Source organism: Cyanistes caeruleus, chromosome 1, assembly GCF_971803275.1.
Source record: "Cyanistes caeruleus chromosome 1, bCyaCae1.hap1.1, whole genome shotgun sequence".
NCBI lineage: Eukaryota > Metazoa > Chordata > Aves > Passeriformes > Paridae > Cyanistes > Cyanistes caeruleus.
Genome location: NC_141701.1, coordinates 150,086,780 through 150,112,408, shown reverse-complemented (window position 1 = coordinate 150,112,408; position 25,629 = coordinate 150,086,780). Strand labels below are relative to the sequence as shown.

The 25,629-nt window shown below is 43.1% G+C and overlaps 1 protein-coding gene across 1 annotated transcript in view; it reads right to left on the bottom strand.

The window, feature by feature from the left end:
* The window catches only part of VIPR1 (vasoactive intestinal peptide receptor 1), a 96,204-nt gene that overhangs the window by 13,506 nt on the left and 57,069 nt on the right, over positions 1-25,629 (bottom strand). The window contains exons 4-7 of the mRNA XM_086866949.1: positions 21,957-22,060; positions 17,191-17,291; positions 15,140-15,272; positions 2,104-2,257 (exon numbers count right to left, since the gene is read on the bottom strand). Coding sequence (XP_086723075.1) covers positions 2,104-2,257; positions 15,140-15,272; positions 17,191-17,291; positions 21,957-22,060 — 492 coding nt within the window. The remainder of the gene's footprint in view (positions 1-2,103; positions 2,258-15,139; positions 15,273-17,190; positions 17,292-21,956; positions 22,061-25,629) is intronic.

The following is a 25,629-nucleotide window of genomic DNA, read 5'->3' as shown; positions in this document are numbered from 1 at the left end:
CTACAGTGTGGACACCTGTACCTAAGGAGAAGTTCCTCACCACAGGCTCTCTTCAGCATCAAGGGCAGAATTACGTGTTTCTTACACACAGCTCATCCAGCTACGTTAAAAGTTTGATTTAGAACAATAAAAATGAAATATCCCTGGAGTCTTTTGCCCTGTAAGGGGACTGGAGTGCCAAGTTCACACTCAGCTTTCTGCAGCTGGTGAGGTGAAGCTGCCTCTACTCCTCACTCCATGATCTGCCAGGTTAGGGTGGTCTTGTCCCTTTGCTTGTCCCATCCTTTTGCTGGCTCTTTATTCTCTCTTGTCTTTAACTGGATTTAGGTTGGAAATACTCCAGGAAGGACACATCTGTTCACTCTGTGTTACCTCACACAGGGTGTCCACTTTATTACCAGTGATTTCCAAGTGCAATCATACTAAAGTCAGTAAAAACTGTAATTAGCGCATCCAAATTATTAATTCATGTGTAGTAGATGGATGACTGAAAGGCCAAAAGTTCCCTTCAGCATTTGCCATGTCCTGGAATTGCTCTTTTGTACCCAAGCAACCTGAGGACACATCAGAGTCCAGGAAATTTCCTTTGATTTAAATTGTCACCTTTGTGCATTTTTCTTTAAAACCTGCCAGCTCTCCAGCGCTGAAATAAAGAATATCTGGAGCACAAGGTGAGTTTAATAAAGGTCTGACCTGAGTAACTGAAGGAAGACCTGATCCCATCATCCCTCCTTCTGCTCAGAGCAGGGAGAATCATCTCTCCTTTGCAGTGTGAAGCCAAGTGTAGCTCCTGTCACTTTCAATGGAAGTTACTCCATGGATAATTGATCAAATCCTGAGCCCAGGCAAGTCCCTGGACATGGCACAATTTTATTTTACCTTTTCTTCTCCAGATTCTTCCCTGCTCTTATTATTTCTGAGTTTCAGCTATTGAGAGCTGGCAGTAGAAAGTTATTTGCTTATTTAAATGGAAATCTTCAACTAAATGGCAGGAAAGGGGAAGAAAGATCTGTGTTTCCTTTTTGGAGAAATGAAAGAAGTTGATCTGGCAAGATTAATTTGCATAAGTCAGCAATTCAGTTGTGAGTTAATTTGTGAAGAGCCTGATTCTCTCTTCCTTACCTTTTTTCTTATTTTATTTTGTGGTCCTCTATTTATTTTATTTTATTTTATTTTATTTTATTTTATTTTATTTTATTTTATTTTATTTTATTTTATTTTATTTTATTTTATTTTATTTTATATTTTATTTTATTTTATTCTTTATTATTTTTTATTATTTTATTTTATTTTAATTTTATTTTCATGACATGATTTTAATTTAATTTAATTTGATGTGTTTGAGACTGGATTTGCATAAAGGCTGGAGGAATCACCAGTGCAGGGAGCAGAAGGTTATCAGCATTAGCACACAGGTGATGGGATCTCAGGGCAGCTGGCTGGCCTGGATTCAGTGTCTGGTTCAGTCCAGGAGCTCTGCTCTGCTGGGATCCATCCTTACAATTTGAAATCAATCCATGATATCAAACTTGGGATCCCAGTCAGGATCAAAGAATTCCTTCCCAATATCCAATCCAAATCCACTCTGGCAGTTTAAAGCCATTCCCTGTGTCCTGTCCCTCCATCCCTTGTCCCCAGTCCCTCTCCAGCTCTCCTGGAGCCCCTTCAGGCCCTGCAAGGGTCTCTGAGCCCTCCCTGGATCCTTCTCCAGGTGAACCCTCCCAGCTCTCCCAGCCTGGCTCTGGAGCAGAGGGGCTCCAGCCCTTGGAGCAGCTCCATGGCCTCCTCTGGATCTGCTCCAACCACTCCCCATGGCTCAGATTTTGGGGACCCCATGGCTGGCTGCACATCTGCAGGTGGAGTCTCAGCTGAGGAGAGCAGAGGCACAGACCCACCTGCCCCAGCCTGCTGCTCACATGTCTTTCCATGCAGCCCAGGACACAGCTGGGTTTTTGGGCCACCCCAAATCTTTCTGGGGACCGAGGGAGGCTGGGTGCTGTCTACATCTCCACCCCACCTGAGAGCCCAGGCATCTGTGCTAAATACCCCTAGAAACACCAGTCAGGGTCCCCTCCTGGCATCCATCCTGGAGGAGATGCCTACCCCAGCCGATCAGGATGTACCACCAGAAGTACTTCCTCTCCGAGAAGAAGGAGATGACCAGCAGGGTGTGAAGGTACAACCCCTCCACCAGCAGCCAGAAGAAGTTGGCCATGACACAGTACTGGAAGAAAACCATCATGGCCTTGCAGCCCACCTGGAAGAGAAGAAATGAGCAGTGGTGAACAGCAGGATGTCCCCATGGGAAAGAAATTTCCACCAAATGACCAGTGAGCCTTGCTCTGGGTGTACCTTTGGGACAGCTTTTGTGCTTTGAACTCCTCCTGGAATGAATTCCACGGTGAAAAGCCAAGTCTACAAAAAGTTGCTCCATTTTTGGAAAAGAATGACTGGGATATATAATTTTAAAATAAAGAATAAGCAGGAAAAGCAGGGTAAGCACACAAAAGCATGCACAGCTTTTATTGCTCTGGAGAGGGAGAGATTTGAAAAGGGAAGGTGAATTGTTTACCTTCAGGAAATGAATAATTAAACACAGTAACTTGCTGTGTGGAGATTTCACTGCTGCACAGGTAATGGGAACAGTTCTCTTAGCAAAGAAATAAATACAAATGGAAATTTCTGACACTTCAGGGAAATTTCTGACACTTTTCACCCACTACATCATTACACATCCTCGAGATGTTGACTCAGCAATTGCCCCTTTGCTTTCAGTGGGTCTGCCTGGGTGACACCCTGCACTTTCTGGGCCAAGTGTTTGCTCTCATTCCCTGGCACTTCCCTGCTGTCCTGCACGTGCAGAATGTTTAATTTAGAGCAATAATAATAATAATAACACCAGTGACAAGACCCTATTTTCCCCTCTACTCCTCTCCTGCTGGAAGCAGTTGCTATGAAGCACTGGTTGGAAGGAGATGTGGAGATTTTTCAATGCCACATGTTTTAGGAGGGGCTGTCCCCACCCTCAGCCCTCCCTAAACTCATCAGTGTGTGACACTGGGCTCCTGATAATCAACTTCTGTGCACATCAGCTCCCTCCTGTGAGGCACAGCATAAACACTGCTGGGGGGTGGTGATGGGGAAGGTGGAGGCAGAGCAGCAAGTGAACTCCCTTCCAACTCAGAATATTCTGTGTGTGACTTCAAGGACTGCCATGGAGGGGAGGTGGCACAGGGCTGAGCTGGCACAGGCTGGGGATGCAGCAGCCTTACCCTGATGGCAGCACCACAAGTTTGGTTTCCCCCTGAGGCTGTGTGTGGCTGTGTGACATTGCCACCCCTCCTTGCTTTCCCCCAAAGCCTGAGTGCCTGCTTGGTGTGTCTGCAGCCAGCAGGGATCTGAATTCCTTTATGGCTTCACTCTCTTGGTGTTTGGCCCTAATTCAGCAGCTCCCAAGTGAAACACAAGGTTGAAGGGGGCAGATTTGATGCATCTCAATCACCTGCCCGTAAAACAAGGATTTCCTTTGGGGATTGTACACCAGGGGATCGCTTCTGGGTGTTTGCACTGAGCTGATGGCAGAGGCAGGAGGCTGGAGCACAGCACAAGGGACTGCAAGGTTCACAGGACAAGGGAAGGCTGCTCACAAACAGTGCCCCTGATTTCTGCCCAGCAGAGACTCAGCAAGGGATTTCCAGCCTGACTTTGCAGAGCTATTGCTGTACAGAGAGAAAGCTGAGCTCAACTCAGGCTGTGGCAGCAGAAATTGCAGATCCAAATCCATCCCCTCTTCTCCCACTGCTGTCAAATATCAATTTTGTGGCAGTCTCTGTCACTAATCACTCCCTTAAAGTGGTGGTGGCTTGTCACAAAGCTGAGGTGGATCATGGTTAGCAGTTGGATCCGATCATCTCTGAGGTCTTTCCAACCTTAATGATTTTATGGTTTTATTTCTCCGTGCACATGGGCAGCAGCTGGGTTTTGGCAACTTCTCTGCAGGACCTGGAGCAGATCAATTCTTTGCTCCTTGCTGAGGGATATTTATTTATTTGAGCAGTTCCTACCACTCCTGGAATTTTTGGTTTTACCTGGAGAAAAGACCTTTTTGTGCACCATTCTGAGTGCATGGCAGTAATGCCTTGCAGCCAGGGATCCCCCGTGGCACGGGGGGAGTTCTGCACTGGAACAGAGCTGGATGCAATCTCCCGTGCTTAAAATTAAATAATGACATTTTTCCAGTGCCTGGGCTTGCTACTGTTGCCTAAAGTGGGTAAGTTTAAATCAGGTATTTCTATGAGAGGTGAAATTATCAATGATCCCACTGATCCTTTTTCTGGCACATTTGGAAAACAGCCCTACCTGGCTTTTGGGAAACTTTATTCCATGCAGCTCTTGGTAATGGGTCTCCACCTTCCTGATTGATTAAATTCAGCCTCAGAGAGGCTGGTTTAATGCTGGGGAATAAAATCCTCTTTTATGTAAGATTCCTTACCCTTTAGATGACAGGCACAGGGCAGAGATGAGCCATTACAGCTCTAGAATTTATTTTCTTTCATAAAGAGCAGACTTCATGATGTGCCACTGTTGAAAAACTAACATGGGCTATTTTTAGCACAGACATTTTCGAGAGGAAAAGCTGAATTACATCACTGCTTCTTCCACTCTCTATTCTTCCACAGGCTCCTTTACAGCTTATTCCCTTGTCCTCCCTCAGGGATCTTGCTCCTCTCACGTCCACAGGAGATGTGGCAGTGAGATGGGTTTTCCCTTGATTTTGTGGAGGGCACATCTACTCAAGTGGCTCCTCTCTTGTTCCTCTCGTTAGAGATGCATCAGACATGTGCCATTTGTTTTCCCCATGAAAATCCCTCCCTTTCCACGTGTGCTCCCAATGGCTGAACACTGGGATGGGCTCTGCCTGCGCTGGCCTCTTCACCCCTCCTGACAAACTCCTTGGCCCCAACACATTTGTGCTTCTCTGCAGATTCCTCGTGGTCAATAAGAACATTTCATCTTGATTATTGTAAAAGTTTGCTTGAGGATGGGGCCTGTCTTAGATCTGCTCAAGGGCTGTCAAGAGGAAGAGGCAAAGAGAAGGGACACAGGGGTGGGAACAAAAAGACAGAGAAACAACCCTGCCAGGCTTTTTCCTTGTGCCCAGTAGCACATTTTACTTTTGAATAATGTTAGCCCTGAGAAAAACATCTTTCTCTTCATTTTTTAGGTGGGCCAACTGGTCACTACATCAGTTTTATGGCCCACCTATAAAAACACAGTTCAGATGCTGGAGGCAGTAATTAGCTCAGAGCTGAATGTGCACTAAATATACATTTATCATTCTCCTCAGTGGCCGTAACTCATTCATAACTCCTGAAGGATGTCAGTCTGGACCAGCTGATGAATTTCTCAAGCTCAATATGAGCAGCTTAGCTGGACAGGAATTGTCCTGAATTTTTGAAACACCCAACACACATCCATGATCCACCTCCTGTGAATGCAATAAAAACTCTATAAAAAAAGGCAATCATCTTCACAGAAATGCCAACACAAGCCTGCCTTGCCTTCTTTAGTAGGTATATGGTTTGTTACAGGTCTAGGATTTGGGTTCAGGAAGGATTTAGACCAAAGAAGTACAAAGGAGCACTTGAGTGATTGAAATCCCACCTGCCACAGCTGGACTGGGAATACTGGAGTCTCACTGCCCCAGTCACAAGAATTCCCATCACAAGACCTGACCTGTCCCTCCCTGGGACAGGGGAAAAGGAAAAGGATAGTACAGAATCATGGAATAGTTTGAGTTGGAAGAGACTTTTTAAAGGCCCTACCCTGTCCTGTGTATGGACACAACCCCTGTGCAGACCCCACGTTCCTCCCTCGTACCCACAACTCTGTGGCTTCCTGTGGTGTGGAAGGTTTGGAGCAGGGCACCAAGACATATTTATATTTAATATATAAAGATATATTAAAGACATCCCATGCAATCCTGGTCAGTGATGCAGCTCCTGGCCATTATTTATGGAGTTGGGACAGTGCATCCATCAAAAAATGTGGGCTCAGATTTGTCTCAATCCATCAATCATGAAACCTTGAGACCTGAAAATCCTCCTTTAATCCTTGGTGCTGTTACTGGAAGCAAGGAAGAGATTTACACTGAGATTCCTGCAGGCCTCTTCCACAGAAGACTGATAAAAACTGATTTTGCCAGTGACAGATTTATCAGGCGCTTTTGTTTTATGTTGCCCAGAAGACACAACCTGTGGGGAGGGCTGCTGACTGATTTGTGCTGCATTTGCACACAGCAAGAGCTGATCTTATCCCCAGCCTGGTCAAAGAGGCTTCCTTGACCTTATTTAAAAGCTTTTCATAGATCCCACTCATGACCTGGAAGATGGGATAGATTTGGAGATGATGAAATTCAGAATTTCCAGCACAGGACTGGCCCAACCCTACATCTCCATATATGTTCCACTTTAGTTCCACTATATATAGTTTTATCCACTATAGCTCCACTTTAGACACTCATAATAATAATTAAATTTAGGAATACATCACTTTTGAGCTGTTCTCACACCTTGTGTTGAGACATCCACTGTAACCAAAGCATAATGAAATCTGTAATAATGGTCCAATACCCAAATAATTGCTCTGCTTGTAAGGTTACACAACATGATTAATTTCCCATCTCACTGTCATGGCACTGGAATTCATGTAAGTGTCAAATTCCCAATAAGTTTATAATCAAACTGCTCTGTGCATGGCTAAACACAGCCCATTAATTTCTGTGCATGTGGCATAGAGGTGTCAGGATGGACTCGGTTTCCAAACACGTGGTTTCAATTTTCAAAGGGGATTTTTTCTCTGCTTTTAATTTCACTTTTAGTTCACAAAATCAGAGAATCATTTGGTTTGGAAAAGACTTTTATTATAATTGAGTCCTACTGTAAATCCAGCACTGTCAAGGCCTGGATGTCCCCAAGTGCCTCTTTTAAATCCCTCCAGGGATGGGGACTCCACCACTGCCCTGGACAGCCCCTTCCAATGCCTGACAACCCTTCTGGAGAAGATTTTTTTCCCTAGTATCAAATCTAAACCTCTTCTGATGCAACTTGAGGCTGTTCCCTCTCCTCCTGTCCCTGTTCCCTGGGAGCAGAGCCTGATCCCCCAGCTGTCCCCTCCTGTCAGGGAGTTGTGCAGAGCCAGAAATTCCCCCTGAGCCTCCTTTGCTCCAGGCTGAGCCCCTTCCCAGCTCCCTCAGGAATTCTCCAGCCCTTTCCCAGCTCCCTCAGGAATTCTCCAGCCCCTTCCCAGCTCCCTCAGGAATTCTCCATCCCATTCCCAGCTCCCTCAGGAATTCTCCAGCCCCTTCCCAGCTCCCTCAGGAATTCTCCAGCCCCTTCTCAGCCCCATTCCCTCCCCTGGACACGCTCCAGCCCCTCAATGTCCTGCTTGTCCTCTCAATAAGGGATTTTTGTTGTCTGCAGCAACCTTTCACCTTACAGAAGCCAAAGGCTAAACCCCTGCTGACTTTAAATTTCATGCTGGAGGCTGAATTTGTAGAAATTTGGGAAAGAAATTGTGGGCAGAAATAGAATAGAATGGTTCCCTAGTGGGTGGGCTCTGTTTGTCCAAAAATGAGCTCTTGGGTCATTTTTGCTGGGCAAACAATTTGCTGGGCCAAGGAAAAAAGAGGAAAGGAAGAAGGATAGTAGGAAGGAAAAAAAGGGAAAAAAATCATAAAAAAAGGAAAAGAAAAGAAAAGAAAAGAAAAGAAAAGAAAAGAAAAGAAAAGAAAAGAAAAGAAAAGAAAAGAAAAGAAAAGAAAAGAAAAGAAAAGAAAAGAAAAGAAAAGAAAAGAAAAGAAAAGAAAAGAAAAGAAAAGAAAAGAAAAGAAAAGAAAAGAGTGAAAGAAAAAGCAAAAGAAAAAATGAAATAAAAGAAAAAAAGTGAAAGAAAAAGAAAAAAAAAGAGAAAGAGAAAAAAGGAAAAGGAAAAGGAAAAGGAAACAAGAAGAAGAAGAAGAAGAAGAAGAAGAAGAAAAAGAAAAAGAAGAAGAAAAAGAAGAAAAAAAAGAAAAAGAAAAAGAAAAAGAAAAAGAAAAAGAAAAAGAAAAAGAAAAAGAAAAAGAAAAAGAAAAAGAAAAAGAAAAAGAAAAAGAAAAAGAAAAAGAAAAAGAAAAAGAAAAAGAAAAAGAAAAAGAAGAAGAAGAAGAAGAAAAGGAAGAAGAAAAAGAAAAAGAAGAAAAATAAAAATAAAAAGAAAAAGAAAAAGAAAAAGAAAAAGAAAAAAAAGAAAAAGAAGGAAAAAAAAAGAAAAATAAAAAGATACAAACTTATGATAATTTAGGCTTAGCACACCCAACCTTTGCTGTAACAACAGCAAAAATGCAAATTAAAAACAAACAACCCAGACTGTCTGGCAAAAAGCCACCACCTTTATTTCTTCCTCCAGTTTAACTGCAGTTGCAGACTCAAACAGGTGGGCAATAAAAAAGCCCCACAAAGTTTATGTCTGATAAAGAAAGTGAATTGTCTTAAATACCCAAATGAGAAAAGTCCTCCTAAATCAGTTGGGTGCCTTTGACTCCTTCCCTCCCTTCCTATCCTGGGGTGTGACATGCAGGGAATTTCAAACAAAAAATTGCTGCACTAAAGCTCTGCAGGCTTTCCTGGAAGATGCCCAGAAATTTAGGATGTTGAGAACAACATCTATGAATGAAGAAATGTGACCCAAGAAATTCTTACAAGGACATCTTGAAGCAAAGTGGCTGATGATGGAAGCACATAGGCTCCAGTTTGAAAGTCTCTGTTAAAGTAATTTATGATCTATCAAGACTTAGGAAAAATAAAAGACCTTCATGGGAATAGCAATCTTATGTCTCGATGATGAACCTTTCAGAAGCTTCAGCTATATATATATATAGATATTTATATAGTATTAAGAGCACAGACAGATCAATTTAACTGGATTCATGGTCACGCTCTGTCTCAGGCACAGGAAGAAGTCCCAAACCCACATTTTCCCTGTTAATTCCTGCTCTGCACCCATGGTGCCTCAGAAACATTATGCAAGTGCACCCTAAAACCTGGGCAGTGGCTAATTAATTCAATTTATCTTAATCTGCTTTCCTTCAGGTCATGGTCCTTTACATTTTCATGCACCCATCATTGCCCCAAGAGCACCCCCTGAATCCTTGCCTCGTGTCAGCTGTCATTGGGCAGTTTATGAAGCCATTATAACCTGGATTTGTGTCTGGGCTCGTGGATTTGTTACCACTCTATAAAGCAGAAATTCCATTGCCAGATGGATGAGCTGGGCTGTGCAGCCTGACCCAGGCACACAATCCCTGCCTCAGCCAGGTAAGGCTTTCCTGCTCCCATCACAACTGGAGCAGTGGGGACATCAGGAAGAAGCTTGTGGATCTACTTCTATTTCTTTCCTGTGCCTTTTCCACCTGTGACAAGGCTGGGCCATGAATGAACCTGGATGGAGCATTGTATCCCTCCCTGGAGAATGATTTCTGCAGAAAGGGCTCAATCCAAACTCACGTGAAATCCAAAGTCCCAAGAGATAAACTTGGCTTTTCTCTGCACTGTCACCTGCTCAGTGCCAGCTGAAAGCCAGAGGAAAATGGCAAGGCATTTATAAAAACAGAGCCCCAGAATGGTTTGGGTTGGAAGGGACCTTAAAAATCAACCAGTGCCACCCCCTGCCATGGGCAGGGACACCTTCCCCTGTCCCAGGGTGCTCCAAGCCCCGTCCAACCTGGCCTTGGACAATTCCAGGGATGAGGTGAGGATTTTCAAGGAAGTTACATGAGACAGCCTCTATCTCACGTGCAAAGCATGGCAGGGGCAGATCCTGCACTGATTAAAACAAATGGAGTTCCACCAGTCAATTTTGTATTAAAATAAATGGAGTTTTACCAGTTTACACCAATGAAAAATGTGGTGCACATTGCTGCACTTCATGCCTTGCCCACTTCCCATGCAGGCTCCCTCAAATACAACACTGTCCTGTTGGATTTTGGAAGAAACTCTCATGTCTGCTTTCATGAGAAGCCACTTTAAGCCCCATAGCTATGATCCTCAAGGCCATTTAAGAATTTCCTTTTGCTGATTTTAGCAGGGGTTATGTAACTGTCAGTCTTGAAGGACTCAGCCTTTCTATTCTGTCTCTCAGGAATTCTTGTTTGATATTTGGGAGCTGTCTTGTGAGTGTTTCTGAGATGCTGATTAGCTCTGGCTGGTCTAACCTGCGTGTCAGACGACTCAGAGCTGAGCTCAGATGTAAAAATAGAATTATCTTGGTAAATGGGTTAAAACTGTGCCTGTTTTGTACTCATTGATCACAGGATAATGGCACTCATGAGCGCATCTTCAGTGCTATGCCAAGTCAACCACAAGGCAGCAAATTAAAAGAGAAGGTGATTGGGGTTTCAATAAAGCTTTTCCTCAGAGTTTTCCCATTTTCCCTCTTTTTTGGCCACTGTGGTGTGTTAAGGTGCCAGCCCACAAGAGTATCCAGGATTACAGAGTCACTTAAGTAAAGAAAATTCCTCCTCCAGAGCTCTGCCACAGTCTGACCTTCTGCCTCCATTCCTGGGTTATTTCCAGGATACCTCCATTCCTTCCCTCTACATTTTTTCCTGTTGTTTTGCATGATTTACAGGACCTTTCTCTAGGGCTCATTTGGGGCTTTTTGTTTTGTTTTGTTCTTTTTTTTTCCCTTATGTTTTGCTGTAAACCTCAGATTGTAGCAGTGATGATCAGATATCACCCAAGGAAATAAATGACTCTCTAATATTTGTTTTGCTTTTACACAAGTGCATAAAAAACTTCCTACTGCTCCATTTCTCCACCAGGCCTGCATATTGTGGTGCTCCCACATGAATCTGAGTAGCCTCACCACTGGAAATGAAAATGTATCTGTCCTCAACTTCCATAAATAAAATTAATTTAAGGGCCTGTAGCTGTTATCAGTTTGTCCTGAGGGAATTAATGTAAAAAACCCCAAATTTTTCACTCTTAAAATATGAGATATGCATGTAAATTCTCAACTGCTGAACTCCCACTCTCTTCTGCAAAAAATAATTTTTGAATTGGAATTTTCTGTTTTACTGGAAAAAATACAAAAGGGAAAAGATAAATGATGTGATCTCCCTTGGCTGAATCTCCAGCAAAGGCAAATTTGCAGAGCTCAGAAAATAGTCAGCCTGATTTTAATCTGTAGAACCTGATCTTTGTTTACAGCAAACTGTTGGGTTTGTCTTCAGCAAGGCTGGAAATGCAAGTGGTTCATCATTATTATGCCATCCAGATATGGCAGTAATGAAAAGGTATCAAAACCTATCCCTAAACCCACAAAAAAATTCAATGAAACAACATTTGAAGTGTTCAGTTCAATCCTTCTACCATGTTTGTTGTTTTGACTGTTGTTTTTTGCAGGGTGTTCCCCAAGGAGAGAAGGAAAGGGGAAGATAAATTATGGGAATGCCAAAAGGGAAGGGCACTAAACCTAAGGAAATCAGTGTGAAAAACTAAAACTTCTAAGGAAGCCTCTTGAGTCTGGCAGTGGGAAAAAAACCAAAATCAAACCAGAAAAAAATGAAGGCAAATCCAAACTGTAAAATGGTGCCATTTTTCACACTCCATGAACAATCTGCAGGTGGAACAAAACCAGGTGTGGTGAGTTCTCCATCAGAAATGCCCAATTAGTGAGACACAACACAACCTGGATGAGTCAAAAACCAATAGTTATTAAAGAATTCTGAGTGGGTGGTTCCACAGAGCCTGATCCACATCCAAGTGCTTAAAGCCCCAGCTGACAAACCCACTGGAGCAGGTGCCTGGTTTTAATCCATTTAAGCCAATAGGATGATTCAGTTACACATAATTACAATTAAAAAGCTGCAAAAATACTTTATGAGAGAGAGGGAGGAAGTGGGTTTGGTCTCCTGATGGTACCTTGAGAAAAACGTGTCAGTGTGTGGCCATCACATCCCTCTGCTGTTTGTACCCCTCTAGAAAATGCAGAATTTTGTTTCTTACTGGGAAATCCCCCAAAAATCCACTTTTGGAAGAGGTCAGACTAAGGAAACATGAGCCACAGTTGTGCCTAGAAACAAATCTAAACAGATTTGGACACCTGGAAAGAGGAGAAGGAGTGAGGGATGTTTACAAAACCACTGGTGCTGAGTTTCCTTGGTGGGGGGAAAGGGGCCTTGTGCAGATTCTGGGATTAAAGATCATTTAAACCTGCTCCATTTAGTCATAAAAACAAGCCCTGCTTGCCAGCTCAGGGTTTCTGACCAATGAAAACAGGTTGATTTTTTTCAGCCAAGTGTTTTCTTTCCCCCAGGAGTGAGTTTATGGATAAAGTAGGACCAAGGAACTCAAGGAGGCTCTGGATGCCACACATCACCCAGTGCTGGCTCACACCATCACTCAGTGATGTTCATCACTTATATTTTGGCTGCACTGGCCCTGAAATGCTTACAGCCACATTCTCAGCCACTGTGTCCCATAGAAATTCTCAAAAAATTAATTTTTTGGGGTTTTTGTTCACGCTGAACTCAATGGCAATCCAAAATTCTTTGAGTTTAAAGTGGTGGAGAATTAACACCACACCTGAAGTGTTCCAAACAAGGTAAAATTAAGTAAAAACACAGTAAAGCCTATTAAAAAAGGGTTTTTTTTTATTACATATACATCTTCCTTTGTTGGAGTTCCTACTTGGTTGAAGCATTGACACATTTGCTGGTGGAGAGCTTAACGCATTTTTGTGTGGCTGGAGCACAAAACATAATTTAAAGTCTTTTTACTGCAGCAGGTAATATCAAATTGAGGACTTTGGTGCCTTAATCAGAAATGCTGGGAGAGGTTTCTATTCATTTGGATTTTACAGCCCTAAATCCATTCTGGAAGGGGAGTGTCTTTACCCTTTCATTCCCTAAAGGGATGAGTGAGATACTTTCTCTTCTAATGAAACAATTTTATTGCTTTGGGTTTGCCCTGTTCTAACCCAGAGTTGCAGTGAGAGCATCCAGCAAATCGTTTGTTGAAATCTCTCTGCAGACTGGATGAGCTCAAGGCCACATCCAGCCATTACACACACAACCTTCAGTGAATTGTGGATAAAATCCTGAGTGTGTGAATTAGCACCAGGTCTCCCAAGTCAAGCTTTATCCTGCAAGTTCAAAGCACAAACTTAAGCCAACCTAACCTAACCCAGCCAACCCCACAGGAACACAATGGATTTTATAACATTTTTTCCTAACAGATGAATGTTAGGAAAGGCATTTTGTGTCAGTACTTTTAGACTGTGACCTAAAAGTTGCCCAAAATGCTGGTACAAGACTTGGTTTTGCAAGGGGTAGACTCAGCCTAATGTGGTGGAGACAGATTTGTCCCACATAATTTTATAACAATTATCATCACCCAGCCATTCACCCTGAGCTGGCAATTAACTCAAAAATCTTCTGATGGGGAGAAACACAAAAATGTTGTAGCCATGGGGCTACCTGAAAGCGCAGGTATTCTGGATTCTGCAGGAAAATTCTGTATTTACACCCAGAAATATTTCTGGATGGATGAGAAGCAAACACTTCTCACTCAGCTCTCTGCAACTCTGCCCCAGTCCTGACCCAAAAACCCAGTGCAAACTGGATCCCAAAACAGGGACGAGAGATTGGCTCACACTCCATGGCCTGTCCTGTCTTGGCTCCTCTGCCAATTGTCACAGACAATTAATCTGTGGCAATTTATTCCAGTTTCTGTGTCTTTCTACCCATTCATGGACCTTCTCAAGAAAATCCCATTCCAAGAATACAGATCCCAGTGAATCACAGAGAGGAGGAAGCACACAGGGACGTTCCGAAGGGAATGAATCATGCTGCACACAGTTCTTGGGAAAAGCTGAGAGGAGGCTGCTCTGGGTTTCAGCTGAGAGATGCTCAAGCAGAAATGTCATTATAACAACAGAGACAGGACTCAGGGTAAGGATATAGGAAAGCCAGCAGGCAAGGAAGAAATTGGATGGATGGGAAAGAAAAGAGAGCCTTTTTTTCTGGTGCTGTATGACATAAAAAACAGGTCCAGAGGGATCTGCTGGAGTGCTGTGCCCAGTCCCCTGCTATTATCAGCAGGCAGCTCATCTAATGCTCTGAATTTACTATGGAGGGTTCCTGTTTGTCTGTTTTTATTTATTTTTTTCTCCTGTATAACTTCTGATCACATCTCTTCATTTTGGTGATTTCAATTTCCTGCCTAAATTTATTCATTACTGGTATCCTCTTACGTCAGTGTGGCCTTTAGATAAACAGCCCTTCTCCCTCCTTAATGTTTGCTCCAGCTGATAACACCGAGTTTGAAAGGCAAAAAATAGCCCAACTCCTTTATTGCCCTTATTTATCATCCCAGTAGGGAAATCTCACAGTTGCAGACAGCGAGCGTGGGATACTGATTCCGATGAAAAATGGATGATGATGTGTGCACATAGATTTCCTGCCTGAAGTCCTGCAGGGATCAGGTCACTGGAGCCCAGAGAATCACCCACGTGCAGCTGCCTTCTCCCAAAGGATTGAATAGCATTCCAGGCTCCAGGGAATTGATTAATTAGAGCCCACTACCTGTGGATGCACTTTACACACATGGCTCATGTGTAGGTGCTTACCCCATAGATAAATAAAATTAGTTATTTTATTTGGATCTGACTCCCATCCTCACTGAAGGAAAAGGTTTTGTTGAATCCCTAATCACAAGCCTCCTTAGACCAGGATCTCCAAAAAATTAGCCTGTGGCTGGGAGATGGACACAGGACTGACAGGAGCCCCAAAATCCTGTACAACCTCACTTGTGGGTTTGACCTGATAAATTCCTTAAAGTTTGAAAAGACCTCTAAGACTGTCAAGTCCATAAAATATAAATATATGCATTTTGGGCTCTGATAATCAATTTATTCCTTCACCATATAAATCAAATGGCAGCAATCATGTTTGTTTTTTCTTTCCCTTTCAAACAAGAAAATGATTTGAAATCTTCCCAAAGCACCGCCCCACGTGCATTTGCAAGGTAAAATTTGGTTCATTGTTTAAGAGGGGCAACAAAATGAGGTGGAAATTTCAAAGTTCAAGGATACTTACTGAGCTCACGAAGCAGTGCTCGGACTCCCCACTTTCAAACAGGATGACATCCTTTATGAAGACTGCGATGGCTCTCATGATGAAGGACATGAAGAGGTGCATGTGAATGTAATTTCGAGTACAGTGTAGTTTTCTGTTGGGAAGAAATGAAGCATTTGTGAATAAGCAAATCTTCTCAAAAACATTATTTTTATATTTAAACGCTTCTTCTACCACGACATAGAGTCCCAATTAAACATTAGAAACCCTGAGACGGGCTCTGGTCTGATAACCATAACCACAAATCCACTTAAGCCTCTTTAATTCCACACAACGTGGCAATCCACGAATCTGCAGCAGCACTGCTGCTTTTTCAGTCCTCAGAAAAACAGGAAAAAATACAGGATGACAGAAAACAGGTACATCCCACTGCTCTCCACAGGAAAAGAAATGTTTTTGACTGAGCAGACTGTGCTCATGATAACATTCTGTTTTCTACAGAATGTTTCTGCTGCAAGAATTCTTTTCAAAGTGAAATGTTTCTTCAAGCAGGCAAATAAATTCTTAGCATCTGTTGCCAGAATTAACACATATTACAGGCTTTCTAGAGCAATATGAACTATATTTTCACTTTAAAAATACTGTTTGTTAACGATACTGAGAAGTACACCAGAGTTTTTCTATCCCTTGCCTGCTAATATTTTGAAGACGAATTCTGATTAAGTAGGAGGATTTTTTTCAAGAGAGACTTTACATCAGCTAAAGTGAAAGGCCTTAGTCTGGAAATGGGAGCTTTGTACAGACACCAGAAGCAGAGCAGACCTCACTCAGCAGCACAATCAAATCACCACCTCTTAACGAGCCACTGGCTGAGGTTGTGCTCATAATCTCCCATGATGGCAAGATAATGGGGCTGAGCTGAGTCCTCTGTGCCTGCAGGCTCAAGTCAAGTTCAGCTGTCTCCCAGGAAGGAAAAACAGGATCCTCAGAGGTTCCACCAGCCTGGCTGGCACCTTGTGGAGGTAATTTGCATGTGTCTGATTGACTCCTCCATTGTTAGAGGTGTGGAGAAAGCATGTGGGAGGAGAAACGCAAAGTTCCTGAAGGGTGAGGCCGGCCTTGGTGTGAGAGTTACCCTGGAAAATGTGCCCTGTCTTACATGAGGAGATGGAACCTCATCCAAAGGGTTCTTCCATCTCACACAGGTCTCCTTTTTGCTCATCTCCCCTTACATAAATAAATTTATAATAGGAGATTACATATATGCAGACTTCTTCACTGGGGACACCCAAATTTAGATGCCTGAATCTATTACAAAAGCAGAGAGCAGGAATTGATCCATTTGCTGCAGTCTGGGATTCCAATGCCACTTGGTGAGCTGCAGACTGCCCATCCATCCTGGCTCTCCTGAAGGCCCTGAATCATATCTGCCACACTTGTGCACATCTCAGGGACACCAGCAAGTTTAAATGGCCCTGGGGGTCTCTGTGGTGGCAGGAAGTGTTTTTGGAAAAGATTTTGTGTGGATGGATGCTGGTTGCCCAGAGAAACTGTGGATGTTCCATCCCTGGAAGTGTCCAAGGCCAGGTTGGATGAGATTGGAGCAACCTGGCATTGTGGAAGGTGTCCCTGCCCATGGCAGGGGATGGCATGAGATGATCATTAAGGTCCTTGACAACCCAAACCATTCTGGGATTTTGTGATCCTGGATATTTTTGGATTATCTGGTATTTTGGATACCATTTTGAATACCTAGGTAGAAATTCCCCAGTATCCATATACAGCATTCTGGCAAGGACTCTGTGGACTGTAACGCTCTAACAGAGATCCATCACAGGACAGTCTGCCTTTGCTGAGATGCATCCACCTAAATAATTGGATTTGGGTTACAACTCTCACCCAAAGGTCACAAATCACACGTCAGAACATGGTGACACTGAAAGATGGAGGAACCTTCCTCCCCCATCCAGCACAGATTGACAGAAATCTCAGGCATCTTCCTGTAAGACTCACAGCCTGTAAATTACCAGCCTTTGAGTCATCCCTGTGCCTTTTTCTGCTCGTGGTCTTACCTGAAGAGACACAGAATGATCATGGCAGCCGTGAGGGCGATGAGGGATAAGGTGTGGCCGATGGTGTAGCCGGTTTTGACCGTTCCGTAGAATGCTGTTTGCTGGTGTGAAAGAAAGAAAAGGCTTTCAAACAGGTCCAAAATGCACTCCTAAACACATTGCTGGGACAAGGAAATCATCCTTCTCCATTCTCCTAGAACACCTCTGACTCCTTCACCCTTTCAAATCCCACCCAGGAGCGCAGGTGACTCCAACACGGCCGGTGCGAGTGTGAACCCATCTGGTTCTCCACACCTGGACAACTCCAAACCCAGGTTAAAGTTACACAAGGGAAAGGTTCCTGCTGAAGGGAGGCTGTTTTGACACCTGCAGACACAGCTACAGCCTAAAACCTCGTGGAACAGGAGTGACCAATGTTCAGTTTAGAGTGCATGATGCTGGGTCTGACCTGGTGAATGTGGTTTTAATTTAATTTCATTTAATTTCATTTTATTTAATTTTATCAAGGAGGTCTGAAGGCAGAACTGTCTGGGAAATTGGTTTGCTTTTGTGGAATTTACACTGTGTTTAGGCAGGTAAAAACTTAAAACTGTTGACTCATAAATATGTGTTAAGTTGGAAATTGGTTCATGGTTTTTCTCTTAGCACACAGAGGAAATTTCTGAGCATGGGGCACTGCAGGACTTGGATCCAACAGGGAATCCCAGTCTAAATAAAATGGGCAAATAAGCTTTCCAAAGCTCTCTAGCAACACTCTAAAACAATAGATTTTGATTTTCATCTTTAAAAAAAAAAAATAAAAAAAATCAAGAGGTAAAATTATTTAGATGTTTATCAATTAAAAAAATAATGTAAGTTTTTTTTGAGAATCTAACTCAGTTTATAGAAAATTTTATTTTTTCCAGCTCTTGATTGACCTTCCTCTTCCCTTGCTGTTATTATCTTCTACAAACAACCCAAACAACCAAAACCACGAAGAGCAGGTTAGGCAAAAAATCTAAATCCAACCTTGTTTGGAGAAATACTCTTCCATAACACTGAGGGCTGACATTTTTATGTGCTATTTTCACAGGCTTTGACAAGTATTTGGTACTTTACAGAACCAGTGAGGCTGGGATGAGTTGCAATCCTTTAGCATTTGCACAAGCCAGCTTGGAGAGGTGTTAAAACAAGAGAGTTTTCAGGGATAACACTGGTCTTATCTTCAACCACAGACCTCAGAGGTGGTTAAAGCAGTGTCCTTACAGCCACACCACTGACAGCTTTGGGTCACTCTGAAGAGGTAATTCAAGGGTTTCAGGACAATTTATCTGCCTGGTCTTGCCCAGATAAAGCTCTGCAGGTGGGGTCTCACCCAAGGGGGACAGAAACCCCCCTTTCCTTGCTGCCCAGGCTGTGGGATCAGCCCAGGAAACAATTGGATTTCTGGGATAGAGGTGCACATGGTCAACACACTCTCATCCACCAGCACCCCCAAGATAAAGTCTTCTTTCCAGCCTTCCTGGAGTTTGGGACCCCAAAGGCAGCTCTGACTTTTCTAATTAAAGCAGTCAGCCTCCCTCATGTTGATTTCATCTTTCTCTATTCTCTATTTTTGATAGCAGCAGAACAGAAATATTCCAAAGACCTGGCCAGCAGAAGGAGCAGCTCGTGGGAGGGGACTGCAGGAAGAAGTTTTCCCATATTTCCTTTAGGAGAGTAGAGAAAAATAGACCTTCTGCTTCTTAGAGTTATTCCCAGGAGCAACTCATGCACAGAAAGTTCCTGGTGTTATTCAACAAGAAATCCCCTGCTTCCTTCCCCCTCCCCTCATATTTTATGGTGACTAACACTTCTTGTAGAGAGTGGGATGGTTCTGCACTCAGCTTTAATGCAGGATGTGGGGTCATCTCTGCTCTGGAAGCAGCACACAATGACTTCTCACTCTTCACTGCACTTGCTAATGACAGTTGGTTCCTATTTTAGAGATATCAAAGCAGAGAATTTGACCCAAGATCATAAATGGAACTGAAATTTCACTCGGGGTCCAGATTATAAAATATCCTTATTAGAAAAGAAAGGGATGCAGATAAGTGAAGGCAGTGCATGCCAGGATGCCTGACTGATTCACAGAATGAAATCAGGCAACTTCATCATTGTCTCTTTGACTTCTAAAAGCTTCTGCTTAATTTCACAGGACTGTGATAATAACAATTATTTGAGGTAGGTGCTAAATTGAGATTAACTGAGATTTATTTTCCTTGGTTTCTATTCAGAATATTCTATTCACTTGTCCCTTGGTTGACAATGGGAAACCTGACAATTTTGAGAGAAAAAGAAGAGAAATATTGAAATAAAGTCTTTCAGGAGCCAAACGTTTTGGGGCTCATGGCATTCAGCCCAAAGGGTTCTCTTGAGAGTAAATGAAAAGCAATTTCTTTGGAGAGAAATGTGGGCTGAACTGACCTCTGGAGGTGTCTCTTTACGTCACCATCTTCTGGCAGAACCTATGGAGACCCTGGGGTGTCCCCTCTGAGCAGATGGAAGCACATCAGGGAGCAGAGCATCACATCTGACAGGGGAGCAGGACAACAGCTAATGCACCACTTTTAAAAGTCCCAGCTTGGACAAGGGCTCCTCATCCCTGTGTGGACCCCAAGAGCAGCATTTTGGTACCTACATCATCTGCTGCTTTAGGGACTGCCAGAATTCACAGCTAAAACCTTACACACTGCTCTTATTTATTTTTCATATTTTTTCTTGTTGTTTCTGACCTGAGACCAGAAGTTCATGAAGTGTTTTACTCCTGGAAGCTTATCAGTCTTTCCTGGACCTCATGTCCTGTACACCCCGCTGTTTTTTTCCTACTCCCTTCACTTCTTGCTCCCCAAATTCACTGCCAATTCAACAACAACAAAACAAAAATCTATTCTTCTTCACAGGCTGCTACCACATATTCACTCCCCTCAGCCACTTTTCACACAAATTGGACTTTAACAGCAGGAAAAAAACAACTGTGCAAATCAGGAGAAAATAATTAAGAAAGAATTAAAAGAACACAATAGAGGTTCTCCTGGTAACGCAGCACTCTGGCAACGCTGCAACCCATTGGGTGGCCAGAGCAAGGCCCAGGAATTCCCAAATCCCCTGTGCAGCAGGAGCACGAAGCAGAGCTCAGGGTGGGGGTCCCTCCACAGCAGAGCTGGTTTTTGCAGGCACACAGCTCAGTTGAGGGATGGACCTGAGGATGTGAAGTGCTGGCTGACCCTGAAGCCAGGCTTTCTGCAGCACAGCCCTGAAATTCTTTGTGCACCTCTCCCTTTGCTGTTTTCTGTTTCCTTTCACACTCAGAGCTGGCTCGGTCCTGCTCAGATCCCCTGTTAACTCTTTGAGTGCCTTGGCAATGTGTGACCATACACAGAGACCTCTCACCGTGTCGAGTCACAGAATCCCAGAATGGATTGGGCTGGAAGGGACCTCAAAAACCATCTCATTCCACCCCCTGCCATGGGCAGGGACAACTTCCACTGTCCCAGGTTGCTCCAAGCCCTCTCCAGCCTGGCCTTGGACACTTTCCAGGATGGGGCAGCCAGAGTTTCTCTGGGCACCCTGTGCCAGGGCCTCAGAACCCTCACAGGGAGGAATTTCTTCCCAATATCTCATCTAAATCTGCTCTCTTTCAGCTTAACACCATTCCTCCTTGTCCCATCACTCCTTGCTCTTGTGAAAAATCCCTCCCCAGAATTTTTGTAAGCCCTCTTTAAATACTGGAAACACATATTAATTAATTATTGAGATTCCTATGTCCAACATTCACTGATGCTGAGGTATGTCTTAAACAACAACAAAAAGCATGGCGAGAGATTTAATTTAACCACATTAACCTGTTATATAAAAATATAAATACTGCAACATTTCTTGCATAAGCTTTTCCTTGTTACAGGTGATTAGTTTAGATTAGATGCTGAACTTTGAGTTAGGTGAGGTGAATCTTGCTTCTGACATTTGTCATCCTCTTTAGACTTTACCCTTCATGTCTCAGCATGCAGCAAACCGGTAACAAACTCCTTCCTGTGGAATGGCAATACTCTGTAAAGCTAATTATACCTAGGTCAGGGATTGCTGATTTATACACAAACAATATTCCAGAGAGCTTGCAGATTTCCCAACAACATTTAGTAAAATTTCATGAAAATCTGTGCTCCCTACAGAGCCCTAGATATTTAGTTGGTTGAGATTTGCAAAGCAGCAAAACATAATTTTTATCCCTTTAGAGCTTTTGAGGCTTATGGTGCCACAGAAAGTCTGGAATCACCATACCCACTTAAGCATAAATATAAATGTGGAGGGCTTGTTTCAAAGTCTATTGTGGAAAATAAAACATCTGAAGTTACGTGTGGACATCACACGGACAATGGTCTGATCTTCCCAGGTCCTGAGACATCCTGGAAATTTTGGATGTCCCACCCCTGGAAGTGTTCAAGGCCAGGTTTGGAATAACCTGCTCTAGTGGAAGGTGTCCCTGCCCATGGCATAGAGTGGAGTGGGATGATCCCTAAATTCCCCTCCATCCCAAGCCATTCCATAATTCTATGAATCTATGGCATCAAAGGGAAGATCGTTTCCTTGACCAAACATTTGAATTCTGCTTCCAAGCAGATCCTTAAGAAGATCCTTCCCTCTTGAGGAATCAGAGGGGGAATGGGAAAATTTGGCACTGGAAGATCATATAATTCTAATATTGATCCCTGTTAAATCTCGATGTCCACCCAGCCGGGTTTACAAACCTCTTCCCCTGGAGTGCTGTTGGAATCATATCCACAAGCTACAGCGTAGGGTGCAGGGTACACATCAGACCAGCCCTGGCTTGTACAGTTCCTGGTCACATTCCCTGGAAGAAAAGGAAAAACCATGATTTAAAAAGAAACTTTCAGCTCACTATTAAAACATCTTCTGCCTTTTGAGGTATAAATGTCAAAGCACAATTCTTGTAACACTTAGAGTAAAACTCTCATACTTCTTCACAGTTATTAATTTTTCATATTACACAGAATTCATAAATGGGAGGCATTTTAAAGTCCAGACATCAGTAAAAAAAGTACATTTTAATACAGAGGTGCACACAAAACATCTCCTCTAGTGGTACCACACTGGCATTTGTACCCAGACCTTTGGCTGCTGGCTCTACACCAATATTGTTTGAATGTTTTATTGTCACGTTGACTTTGTTCCTGGAAAATTTTTATCTAAACAGAGCAGTAAAATATTTATGCCTTTCACTCTGCCTGTGAGAAGCCAGAACAGGGATAGATAAAGTGTTCATTCCACATGATGCAGATAAGGCTGGGGGTCTGGGAACTAAATCCAGTCCTCCACACCCAGACCTTGCCCACAGCTGAGCCCTGATCCAATGTGATTCCTGGGAAATATACTGCACTCTTGTTTGTGAGCAAAGCACTTCAAAATTTGGCTGTGAAGGGAGAAAATCCACACACTGCCAACCTGAATTGCCTGTTTTAACTTGTATACTCCAGGGCAGGGAGGTTTCCTGGACTGTCAAGCTCGCTGAGTGCCTGGGGCCTCTGACCAGCTAAAAGGAGCTTTAATTAACACAGGAACATCTCACTCCTTCTGCCAAGCTGTCAAAATGGAAGTTCACGTGTCTCTTTGGTACTCAGAACTGCCTGATCCATCCAGGATTCTAAGTGCAAAGCATTTCTCACTTTGTAAAACATCTCTGCTTCCTGTCCCAGCTGGACCTCTAACCCACACTGGCTTAATCCAGGCGAGCCCAGCACTCAGGATCAGCCTTACCCCAAAAGGTTTGTAGGCTAAAAAGGCCAAGATATGGGTTTGTCAAAAACCAACAAAGCAGAAATGCACCCAGCAGCACAGAGTAAATTCCCCCAGCACCTTCTGTGACCACCAGTCCCACGCTGCCCACCTCACACAGATCCCACTCTTGGGCCATTCCACTGGTGCCATTCACCACACAAAACTGGAAATCTGGTCAGCACACCAGAATGAACAGACACAAGTCAAACCTTGCTTCTGAAGGTGACAAATGACACCAGTGAAGCTCAAAGAGCTTTGGAAACATTTCCAACAATTGAATTCTTTGCACACAAGAGTAAAAAAACTCCTGCAAATGGGAGCAAATCAGTTATGCAGCTGTGAGTCACGGAAATATCCAATTTCTGACACTTGAGTCATCTGAACCTCTTCCCAACCATGGGCTTGTTCTGCCCTGAAACCAGCAGCAAGCAATCCCCTGCCTGGAGTCACTTCTCAAATCCCTGTGACAGGTGGATTTTGACACTAAAAATTGCCCCTTTAATCTGTCTTTGCAACAGATCTGAGTCCAGGAGGGCTCCCAAAGGTGCCTTCGCTGGTTTTCACAGCTGCTCCAGAAGAAGCAAGTTCAGCACAGCTCCGTGGGCTGCTGCTCCCAGCCTTTCCCTGCACGGCCACTGTTTGCTGTTCCTTTCCCCAGGGTTCATATCAGGATCATAAAGGATCTTGTGCAAACAAATCAAGGACATGACTGTTCAGTACTTTCGGATTTTTTTGAGGTGTTATGCAATTTCTGTTATTTCTTCTTTGTTACAATGGATCCCATTATCTGAACTTCATTGCTTCCCGTTTCCTGCTCAAAACTCCTCCTCTCTGTTTGGGGATGGCTTAAGATTTCACGGTGGTTTTAAGTCTTTGTTTCTTATTCTCAGTGAACTGAGGTGTGCTTCTTTCAGCTTATTTTTCTTTTTAATTGCACTTCCTCACAATTTGATGATTATTTAAAATTTCTCACCTCTCTCAATACTTTCAAAAGTTGTCCTAATGCTTTAGCAGATGTGGAAACCAAGGTGGAGGGAAGAACAATGACAAAGAATCAGTGGGTTAAAAAAATAACAATAAAAATTACTTTGATTTTAGGGAAACTCGCTTCCCAGAGAAGTTTTTCTACCACCCTTTGGTGCTCATGTCACTTTTAGATGTGGAAATTCACACACATGTGATACAAGACACCTTTCTAAAACCTCTCATGTTCACCTGATGTCTGAGAGGTAAAAATGTACAAGGTTACAAAATTTGTCACACCACAATTTGGCTCAAGTAATGGATGATGTCTCTCCTCAGACCAAATAACGTTTCTAATTACCACTGTTTAAAATATCACTTTCTACACTGAAAATGAGCATAAAATTTGGGAAAGTGCCCCACAAGCTTAGCTTTCCTCTGAGTTTTGCAGGGTTAGGTCAGACTGAAGTATTACACAGATTTTTATGTTCCAAGGTCAAATCCCAGCTCTGCCACAGATCCCTGATGAAAATGAGCCAGTTCTTGTTGGCTCCCTGGCTCTTGGTTTTTCCAGACTTTGGTAATAAAGTCTAATTATTTGTCAATGGAAAGGCAAATTTTTCAAAGCACCAGAACTTGTATTTGCCATTTTCCAGAGCTGTTTCTCACTGATTTGTGTAACACAAGTTCTCTCTAAAATGAGCACCAATGGAGTACACTGAAAATCTGTAGTACACTGAAATTCAGAATACATTGAAAATGACAGTATCAGAAAACACAAAGTTTCTGCACTTTGAATTTATCTCCAGCCTATCAAAGTTCACTAGATTTCCCAGATTTTCCCATTTCCTATTAGACTGGAGTTAAAATTTTTCAAACTGTACTCCTGGAGCTTTAATGAGGAGGGAGACCAGGGGTTTATAGCAATGTGGAGTGGAGGAGATTCACTGAGAGCTGGAAGCCTCCCAGTGCCAGCAGATTTGTGCTCCAGGCTCCCCTCTGTGTTGTGGAAAAAGAAGCAGCAAGTCCCTGGTGAGAAGAGAGTTCCCTCATTCTTGTGGTATTAGTTAAATCTAATTAATGAATTAATCTGTGTTTTTTTGTGGGGTTTGTATTTAATTTGATCAATGTTACCACTGCCAAACTGAGCCTGTTCCTAAAAGCAATGAGGTGAGGTTTTCCATTAAAAAAAATTAAAAGGCACAACTAACTCTCATTTATTTTAGTAATAACCTTGTAATGCCTTGCAAGAGCTCAGTGTCCTGCTTCCACAACATTCTGGAATGGTTGGGGTTGGAAAAGAACTCTGGATCATCTGGCCCAAACCCCCTGCTCAGGTGTGGTCAGCTAAAGTGGAAGCATGACCAGATGCCTTCTGGATATTCTTGGAATCCTTCGAGGATGGAGACTTCACAAGCAAAACTTGTCCCAGAATTTAGAATTAAAATCTTTATAGAATGATTCGGGCTGGAAGGGACCCTAAAGCCCAGTTCCAACCTCCCTGCCATGGGCAGGGACCCTCCCACGAGTCCTCCTTGGTGTCACTGAGAACAATTTCCTTCCATTTGATGTGATTTGTTCATGACACAGCAGAAGAGGAAGGAGGAGTTTGTGGAACAGAGAGAAAAACATTTTCTTTATCGAAGGTGTTTGATCTGGGTA